We start from the raw sequence: 10,565 nt of genomic DNA, 5'->3' as shown, positions 1-10,565 counted from the left end.
TATGATTTTAAAAAAAAACAACAAGACAAACATTCTATTAACCCTTTAAGAGTTCTGGGCCTTTAAGAGTTTTTTTTCTATTTTACAATTAGCTCTGCTGTTTTATCTTTAAAATGCGTATCCATATTTCTAAGAACAATCCTAGCTTTTTTTAAAACTATTTTTTATTATGTTACACAATAATTCCTGAAACTGTCCAAAAAAATAAAAAAACTTCAATTCTGAGTCGTAGATATTATTATTTACTGCTTCAAAGACAAAAATTGAGTGATTTTATAACAAAGATCAAATATGTAGAGCCAATAAAATGTATGAATCCACAAACATGAAGTCAAAACTATGTTAAAAAGTGTCTTAAAAATGGGCAAAGCTCCACTAAACTAAATAAAATGTTCCAAATGATTATTTATTTCAAAAAATTTTGTTAAAACTCTTGTAATGTTAGTTTTAAACCAAACATTTTTAAGGTTTGTACTTGTTGAAGCCTTCATGTTAAATTGTGAATGAGGGTTGGTGCCTTTCCTAAATCATGTTATTTCTGGTAAACTCACAAAATCTTTAACATAAATTAACAACCGTTAACATGATCAACGTCATTCCAGTAGATTGTGAAGGAGAAAAGCGGCTCGATGAGCCGCTTTTCTCCTTCACAATCTACTGGAATGACGTTGATCATGTTGATGGTTTAAAAAGTTACTTTAAATCAAAGAACATTGACACTCCATATTAGGTGGGAATATTTATCTATCACAAATTCCTACACATTTTATCTACTGCTTTGCATTATTAATACCTCCTCAGCCAAAACAACTGTTTTTAAAATTATAGACAATCATGAAACTGTTTGAAAAAAGCCCGTTTTAAGATTTTTATTGGCTGAAAGATTCTTTTGGGTCGATTTCTCTCTGACTACAACCCAAAAGGAGCTTCAAAGTCTTATTTCAAGCTTTTAGAAAATGAAGACACTGGTTTGTATTTTGTTATAGTTGCTATGATGAATAGAAATGAACTTTTTTTTTTAATGAAAAGATAAAATGCGTTTTTTTCAAAATGTAAAGTATTTTATAACTTTTCACAGCAGTTCCTTTGACTTCCTTTCAAAATAAAAGATGCTGTTTCATACTGGATGATCTCAATGAAATGTTTTGATAAAACACAGTTTATTTCATCTTTTGTGTTGCATATCTGCCAGAAATTCACAAATTTAACTAACTATAACTAAATTGGAACAATTTAGTAGCCCTTATATTGGTTTAATCATAAAGTGGACTTCAAATCCTTGATTTTTTTTTTTTTAATAATTTTTTTTTTATAATTTGGCTTAAGTATAAATTCTAGTTGTGCTTACTTACAAATTGATTTAAATTAAAATTACTTACAAATTGATTTTCGGTAGTAAACAGAGTCCACAAATCTGTCAAAATGTTTGACTTTGGTAAACTATGAGCCCAAACCACTTAATGAAACTTTGGAGAATTATGGGTAATGTAGTCAGGAGCATTGTGGAGTGATGCCCACTGTTCTTCAATCGATTGAAAAAATTTTCAGTCTGTTTACTTTACTTCTAGCTTACATTTTACTTAACTGTTATTTTTCAAATTAAAAACTTTATTTTTCTTTAACCAGAGACCAAAATGTAGGGGTCAAAGAGTCGCACGTGGCTCAGGAGCCTTTGGAGTTTGAGCCCCTGGTCAGGGCCTTTCAATCTGGTGCTCTCATTTATCACCAATTCCAAAGTGTTCTTCCCGCCTATTAAATGTTGGAGCATTGCCTTGCAGAGTTCAAATCTGAGAACAATTCCAGGAATCTGGAAAACCAGGGCGCTCAGAAGGAAGGAAATAATCTTCATCTGGAGCAGTCTGATTCCATTCTGAACATCACGATTTCCTCCCTCTGCTGCAAATGAGCTCTTATTATATTACCTGGATTTGATTGTCATTTTTAATAGCATCAAGCATTTCTCAACCTTTTACATATTATTTAACCTTTTGTGAACCTTCTCATGTGGCATTCTAACAGTTTTGCTGTATTGTGTCCATCAGTTTTCCGTCAATTCCTCTTTTGTTTTCATTGTCAATTTTTCAATGCTACAATTACAAGGAGCGACCCCCCCACACACACACACCCAAACCTGAACAGGAATCACAAAACATCACAAACAAAAGGGACTTTCACTTTTTCCAGTCACCATTCTGACAAAAAAAAAAAAAAAAAAAACACCTCAGCGCTGATGTGAGGAATGAAAACAGGATGTCCTGTGCAGGCTGTATTATGTGGTGGTAGCTATTGTTCAACTGGAAATTAAATGAACGACACAGAGCCCTCCCTCGACCAACCTTTGCCTTTTTGACTTTTTGTTGGAGGTTCGGTGTTTTTTTTCTTTGCTCTTAAAGACAAAAAATGCCTTTCAGTTTTTCTTTATTCGTTGTGTTATTTGTGAGTTTTCAGTGCATCTGCTTTGTGTCCAGTTGTGGTAAGTTTCCTTTAAATCTGTTACAGCTTGAATGAAGCAATTTAAGAAGATATGTGTATGTTTGCTGTTTTTTGTTTGTAATTCAAAACTTCATAAAATATTAACAAAATGATCAGCAATACCATCTGCTGTGTTTATAATCTTTTGTCCTCCACAGGTTCTGACCAGATGTGTCCAGATAAACCGGTTTTCACTCCGTCCTCACTGGTGGTGAAGTACGGAGATCCAGCCTATGCCACTTGTGTCGTCTGCCAATCTGGCTGCAATGAAGATGTCTCTAATTTGGAAAAGTCTTCTGGGACGACAGAGAAAAATGGAAGGACAATAATGTGGAATGTTAGCAGTCTGACTGAATGGGACAGTGACCTCATCTGCTTTAATGAAGATCAGAATGGGACTCAGTGTTGTACCACACTGGGGGTAACTGTGTACCGTAAGTACAATCACTCTGAAATCTTTCAAGCTGTTTAAATTTGAACTGCTGGTGAGTTTTTATCTTTGACGATGTTCGAGTTTGCTCTGTGATTTTTTTTCTGTAGATTTATTTCTGATTTCCCTGTTATTTCAGAAACACCAAAAGACGTTTCCTTCCGTGTTTTTAACCACTCTGGACCAATGCTTGAGAACAGTCTGTACGCTCTTGTGTGTGACGTACAGGATGTGGCTCCTGTTGGAAAACTGGTTGTGACCTTCTACAGAGGACTGACACAACTGAAGCAACTACAGCTTGCCACAAGAATAGAAAAGAAACCATTGAATGTTACCTTCCTTCTGAGCTATGAGGCCAGCAGAGAAGATGATGGAGCCCAGCTCTCATGTGGAGCCACGCTGGAACTGGGACCTGAAGGACCACAGCACCTCTCAGTGGTCAAGTCACAGAACGTCACTGCAACCATCCACTGTGAGTCTCATGGGGAGAATCCATGAGTCATTTAAAATGTATTTTATTAATTATTCTATATTGACATAAGGACATTTAAGGGAAAAAAACAATCTAGAAAAGACAGTTACTTTTAATATTGTGTTTCTAATTAAGATCAAATGTTAGAAATATATATTAAAGTATTATTTATGTAATTTTTCAAACGCCTATCATCGATTTATTATATATTCAGATTTTTCTGACTTTTTGTTCATTTCAAACAAAGATTTAAATGTCTGAATTTTGTAGCTTTGTAATAGTCTAGAGGAGTTCTCTAATAGTAAAACAAATATTCTGAACCTCATGATACTTACTGGTAAACTGTCATTTCAGCACTTTTTTTTTTTATTTTAAAAGGAAGCTTGACGACTTTTGCGATCTGTCTCACATGTCATGCTCCTCCCTTGCTCTGTTAGAGGATGACCATGCATCAACTTCCTGCTTTGGCTCTGTTCAGCCAGTTATTTAAAGTTTCTGCTACTGATGTTTCTCTGGCACATCAGGTGATTACTTGATGTCCTTCTGGTCTGCTTCAAGTTTCCGGGAGCTCTGATCTTATGGTTCCATGCTTCACTTTCAACTTTTGGTGTTTTTTGTGGAATCAGAAATCAAAGAATCTGTTGCTGCTCGTTACAACTATACGAGAGAAGACCTGGAGTGTTGCTGCACCTAAAATCAGTTCCTAAACATCCATGGTCTTGTGCCTCCATAGACCATTCTGCTATTCTTCACTTTATCCCTCTTCCCAAAGTGGCATCTGTCAAAGAGACTGCAGAGCCTTGCAACAGGACTTGGGAACTGGGCAATAGTCTTTACCTTCTGTGCTCTTAAGACCCATCTGTCTGGTTCCGAAAGGAAAGGTCATGTGGGTGGAGTAAGCCCACAACACCCCCCCTCTCCTCTGCAACTGGTCTGTCTCAGTTTGAGGTGGAAAAACTGGGTTTTCTTTTCCCAGTTTTTTCATTCTAGGAGCTTCTGTTCGGAGGGCGCATTGAGCCCGAAGAAGAGCCCGGGGGGTTCTGCTTTGTACAGTGGACGATCAAAAGACAGTCTGCAGATCCTAGGAGGTGTTTGTCGTCTTGTTAAGGGGCTAGTCAAAGGATCTGGCTCTCTAACAATGCTCTTCCTGTCAGAGCCTCCCACAGGAAGCAGGAGCTGTGCCTTGTGGTTACTTTCCAAAGGGATTAATCTGGTGGCTGTTCAGCTTTGCTTGTGGACTCTTCAGGTTCACACAGCTTTTAATGATTCCAGGATCATGCTGCTCCATTCCTTAGCATTGGTGCCCACATTTGCACCCATTCCTCCCCACAGGTTCATCAATGGGAGTCCAGCTCACACTGTCGGGTCTCTGTTTCAGTCCCACCACTGTGGTTAGGGGTTCATCTATTTGGTGGACTGGGTAGGGTAGGTACCAAAGGAGTGGGTGAAGGTCCCAACTGGTTTCACTTAACTGTACAGTACGGTCCACTGCAGTTGAATTCGGTATTTTGACCGTTTCCGTTGTAGAATGGACCCATTAAGCCATACCAAGCTGTTGCAGTTTTGAACCCCGTTGGGTCCAAAAATGGAGCAGTCCAGTTGGCGCAGAGCTAGTGCTGAAGTTAGTCATTACGACAAAAGAAAGCAGGTGTATTCCTCTTCGTTGCCCACAATTTTCTTTCAAACAACAATAAATTATATAAAAAAATTATATATTTGAAGAACCAAAAACCAAGCAGAAAAAATGAGCTGTTGGATAACCTCCATCATTGTTGTTAGCTTCACCGTGCATGCGCCATGAATGTCCAACTTTTAGAGGAAGCACTCATCGGAATTGCCTTTTCCATTCTGAACTGTACCGTACTGGTCAGTGGAAACGAGGCTCAAGTGTCATGCGGACCAGCCTGGTCATACAGTCTTATTCGTTGTCACATACTGATGTTTGGTTTGGGACCCCTTCGGTGTTACTTTTTGATGTTTTGAGTGTCCCCAACTCGTCGTTTTTTGGTGTACTGGCTGTTTGTAAAGTCAAGGGTCTGAAACCATGGGGACGCGGTACCAGATGCACACTGGTCCTCGGGACGCATCCAGTACCAGTACTCTAACCTTAACCCAGTACTGGTTTGCATCCGGTACTGTCTGGTACTGGTTTGGGCCGAGTACTGCATCTGGTCCGTTGTCCGGCTAGGGTACCGGTACCGGTGTGCTACACATCGTGACACAGGACCGGTTCAGGTTCGCGGTCTGGAGGTTGGGGACCTGTGATTTAATGGGAACAGCCAGCATGTCGAAAAATGACGAGTTCGGGACACCCAAAACATCAAAAAGTGACACGGAGGGGTCCTTAACCAAACGTCAATATATGACAACTTGGAAGTGAGAATGTGTTGGCCTGGTAGAGTATTGGGTGCCGGTCCTTAAGGGGAGGGGAGGGGGGGTATGACCACATGAGGCCTTCCACCATCAGCTGTTTCCTATCTAGTCATCCAGGATCATGCCAGACAGATTTTTAAGGCCAGGTTTTTAAGGTTTCTTCTCCTGCTGTAATAGTTGTTGTTCCAGAGGTTTTTCATGTTCTAGTAAAGTCACGTCATCTCACCAGTATCCCAGCTTCTGTGCGCCTTGCTGACATCCTGACATTGTCCTGTCCTGACTCTGTTTTCTCACCAAGTTCCTGACCTTTGCCTGCCCCGGACTCGGAGTTACGCTTCACTTATCAAACCTGACTGCATTTCTGCTCTCTTCACCCGGATCCCTACAAAAACACCACATTTCCTTTTAGAAATTCTACTTTTCAGATAAATTCCATGTTGTGAAATGTGATTTGTATAGTTGCACAATTTTTTCCAATAACTATTAGTAAGTTTTGACTCTTAAATTTCACATATTTGAAAAGGGCATTTTGTAAACATATAATATCTCATCAGCAGTTGGGTGCTCTGTTTTGTCAACTTATAACTTTTTTTTATCCCTTTTTTGATAAAGTAACTGTATTTCTTATTATATGAATTATCTATCAGATGGTCCTGATCTGCTGGTAACGGTGAATCCAGATCCGATCACAGTTGAGGAAGGAGGAATTCTCTGTCTGAACTGCTCGGCTGTGGGAAACCCCGCCCCCTCATACACCTGGACTCTCCCATTCAGTGGCCCTCACTTTAGCAGCAGTGTTTTAACCATTAAACCTGCTAGTTCTCAGCATGAAGGGCAGTACAACTGCACTGTCAGCAACAGTATCAAGACCGTCAGTGTGCTTTTTGACGTGAAAGTCCAAGGTACGTCGCCGACTAACAAGAAGAAACACAAAACAAATCAGTTGCTCAATGTTTAACTCATGTGAACCGTCTGTGCCACCCCCACAGGTTTGGAGGTCACCTCATCGGCGCCCACTAAACCAGACCCAAGCTTAACATCAGCAAGCAGCACTATGACGACTCCTGGACCAAAGAGTGATGCCACCACTGAGTTCAGCTTATGGATTCATCAAATCCTTCTGTGTTCCGTGATTTTTGTCTCTTTTCTGGCTTGAGCTTAGTCTTTGTAAGCTGCTAACACACAGGGGTAAAGGTGGATGAATGTATGGGGAAAAATATGGACAAATTAACTAACTTTTTTCCTTCTTAAAATCTGAACGATGTCTTATCCTGCACTCCTGCAACTTTCACCTTTTACTGTTCTGGTTGCTCAAATGAAAAGGAAAAAAAATGTTTTTCTTTTTAAAGTTCATAAAAAGATGTTTTGAAAGTTTCTTCTAGCAACTCTACCCGAAGTCCATCAAATAATCTGACATTTCATTTGCTAAAAAATGAGCGGCTCCTATAACATCCTATTCCTCCCTAACTGAGGAAGCAGCTTTTTGAGTTTAAACAATGTGTCTGTGGGGAAGACCATTCAAAGTGAAGCTTTAGTGGATTACGAATGGGTTTTAATGCTGGAAAATGTTTTTAATAGAATTTAGAACACCAAATGTAGAATCAGAAAAAAGATTTAAAGTGTAAAAATGCTTTCATCTGATTTACTCTGAATCTAAACTTTGATTTTAGTTTAAGTTCCATGTGTGCGTTCATCATTCTTGCTTGTGTTTGTGGCATCACTGGCTCACAGTCATGGTTTATGAAACCAATAATGTGCTGTTATTCTTGTATTGGGCTTTGCTTTATCATATTTAACCACAAGCTATTGCCCTAATGCTTGTTTTTTTATTCACCTGATTAGTAAGGACAAAAAGTTGACATTTATTCCTAAGATAAATTGAGGATAATTAACAGTTTTTTATGTATGATTTCTCAGAAAAACAGGATCTTTTTTTTTTTTGCTGTAAAGAATCACACCATTGCAACATACCAGTCGTTTTCAAGCAGTTTGGACCTGCACTTCCACCTCTCACTTCTGCTTTACGCAAAACTGACTCAGAGCTGAGGTGTCCATGTTTCCTTCTCACACAGCACTCTGAGAAAGTCACACTGTGTTTGATAAACTTAATATGTAATGGATGTGATGCGTCATGTCCTGTATGTGCCAGTGCAAATATGTGTATTTATAATCACACAACTATGATGGCATCATTGAGAACACACACATACACACACACACCCATACTCGCATTCCTCCTTTAAGGGGCCCAATGGTTTTTACTAAGTTATGGGGTCCATTGTTTGCAGAGGTACTACAGCTGTGAAATTAATCAGGAAGCAAAATACAAAAGACAACACACACAAATTTATCCCAAGTTTGATATATCTGTGTAAAGATATATATTTTTGTCCTCTTTAATTATTTGTATTGCTTTCAGTAAACCGATTTCAATTTTTAATAAAGTGAACAGCATTAAAAAAGATGGACTGCACAGTTGTTCTGCTTCATCTGAACACTTTTGTACATAAAGTCTCACATAACAAAATGAAGATAAAATGAGTCGTTGTTGTGTCACTGTTGTGTTTAGGAAGTATATAAATCTTCTAATTGTAAAGAGAAAACAACATAATTGAAGCAAAACAATAAAACTGGGATAATATTAGAAACATTAGACACAAACTCACAGAATTCACAAACTTCAAACATTGCAAAGGTCCTTTAATGGTTAGCTGTTCATTTGTAAAATACATGATTCCAGGTATTTGTCTTAGTCGTCTCTTTAGGCAAGCATGTTTAATATTAAATAATATAAATATAAACAGTTAAAAATACATTTTTTTTTAAAAAGTCACAGAGATGTCTCTGTTACAGTCAGGCAAACAGAATGAAACCTTGATGAAAGGAGTCGACAATGGCCAACATGGTTCCAAGGCAAAAACAGAAACCAGAACAAAACACATAAGATGCATCGATGCAGACTACTGAACACAGGCTCCTTAAATACTGAGACCCTCATAGTGCTACAAGGCCGCTGTGACCGTCTCAGGGAGAACCTAGAGGGGGAGGCTATCCAGAAAACTAACCGACCGTTACAGAATCAAAGTCAGGCGGGGCAATTTTACTGGAATTTCAGAGCATGATGAAGTGAACCTTCTGGGACTTAAACCAGTTGCCCAAACACAAAATTCAACTGTAATACCTCGTAGCACAGAGACAGTTTTTGACTAAATTTTAAAGAATTAAACAGAATTCATTTCAATTTGTTAAAATGTGGGAAGGACCAACAGACAGCACTTTTAAAGCCCCATTTTTAGATCTCAACAGCCAAAAAAAAGTTGATTCAGTGTTAGGTTGCACTTTAAAATGGATTCTCATGTCACAAAATAAAGAGAAGCAAAGACATGAAAATATATTTTCAGCAGGACGTCTGCTCATTTCATGAAGCAGTGTCTTGTGAGTTACAGGAATCCTTTAGGTTTAGAGTGAATGAGTAACTATTTGTGATGTCAGAATGTGTGATTGAGGTTTGCCAACACTTCTTGCAGTTGCAGGCAAGTTTAAACTTACCACTTTTGAACTTGGTTCCTCTTTTAGTTTATTAAGAAGCCAGAACTGGACCATCAGCTGAGTCAGCTGAAGATAAATGTGAGTTTTAGAAAACTGAAACAAGAACAAATGCTCTTCACACTGCATGAAAGCTGCACTTCTTTTACACATGTGCACAGGTCAGGACTTTTTCCGCAGCGATAACATTAACCAGAGCCTTTTGGATTGGAGTGTACACCCACTTCCTTCCACATTTCAGAGACGGGCTTCCAGTGATTGCCATTTCTCAGAAGGACAGATTTCAAGTTTGCAGGCCATCTCTTACATTGTTGTGGGTGGGATGGGCTCCAGGGATCCACTACCACCCAAAGTCCACCCCCCCCCCCCCTTCCTCACTTAGTGTGAGGCTGAATAAAGACGGAAAGTTTGACTCTGATCATCATTTGATCTGTTGTAAAGTGTTTTCAAACAGAATTTTTTCATCTGGTTCGCAAAGACTTGAGCATAGAAATACTCAGAAATGCAATTTAAATCCTTATTTTCTTCATATATGTCTTACATAAACAGAAACATGCCACAAAAACATGTTAAAAACACATTTTTTATCGGAGTGGATCTTCAAGTGGATCTCATTCAGACTAGAATGATGTAAAGTTTTACTCCCCTTGACAAACAGGCGCTCCGATTAGGTGCTTCATGCACCCCTTATCCTCATACTGAGCATCACTGGAATTCCTATCACAGATAGGGAGCTGTCGAGCTGAAGTTGAAGCAGGGCTAATATAAACAAGCTAAACATAACAGCAGCAAGACTTGTTTTGGGGCTTTGGTGCATTCGGGAACTATAAGAACCAAATACAAGCAGAAAGGTTGAAGGTGATTAAATTATCATCCCTGATATATATGTGTGTGCAAATTAACTTAATGTGATAAATCCTGAAGACCATAGAAAGCTCTCTTTGAAAAAGGAAGTTTGAAAGTTTCTACACTTCCTGTGGCTGCAATAACACCAGACCACATTTATGGCCTCTTTAAAAAAAGAAAGAGTTCTGAGTAACTTGGAATGTGATTTGTGTTGAATGGATTTTTTTCTTTTTTTGGTGTTGATTTCATTTATATTCTGCTTACGTAACTTTTTTCCATTAGGTTATTTATGATGACCTTGACTATGTGTTTATTTGCGATCCAACTCAAAGCTGTACGGTTGGATATCTCCAATGTTGTTGCTCCAGTAAAACTAATACACTGGTATTTGTGTTTTTATTTAGATCATTCTTTTAATATTTCACT

At 38.5% G+C, this 10,565-nt stretch overlaps 1 protein-coding gene across 1 annotated transcript in view; it reads left to right on the top strand.

Moving 5' to 3' along the window:
* The first annotated feature begins 1,599 nt into the window (after positions 1–1,599).
* Positions 1,600–10,565, top strand: part of LOC112137647 — a 16,785-nt gene continuing 7,819 nt past the window's right edge. Inside the window, exons 1-5 of the mRNA XM_036214372.1 lie at positions 1,600–2,473; positions 2,631–2,906; positions 3,042–3,374; positions 6,395–6,649; positions 6,737–6,897. Coding sequence (XP_036070265.1) covers positions 2,401–2,473; positions 2,631–2,906; positions 3,042–3,374; positions 6,395–6,649; positions 6,737–6,897 — 1,098 coding nt within the window. The 5' untranslated portion in view covers positions 1,600–2,400. The remainder of the gene's footprint in view (positions 2,474–2,630; positions 2,907–3,041; positions 3,375–6,394; positions 6,650–6,736; positions 6,898–10,565) is intronic.

Source organism: Oryzias melastigma, linkage group LG1 (assembly GCF_002922805.2).
Source record: "Oryzias melastigma strain HK-1 linkage group LG1, ASM292280v2, whole genome shotgun sequence".
Taxonomy (NCBI): domain Eukaryota; kingdom Metazoa; phylum Chordata; class Actinopteri; order Beloniformes; family Adrianichthyidae; genus Oryzias; species Oryzias melastigma.
This window is presented reverse-complemented; position numbering and strand designations above follow the sequence as displayed.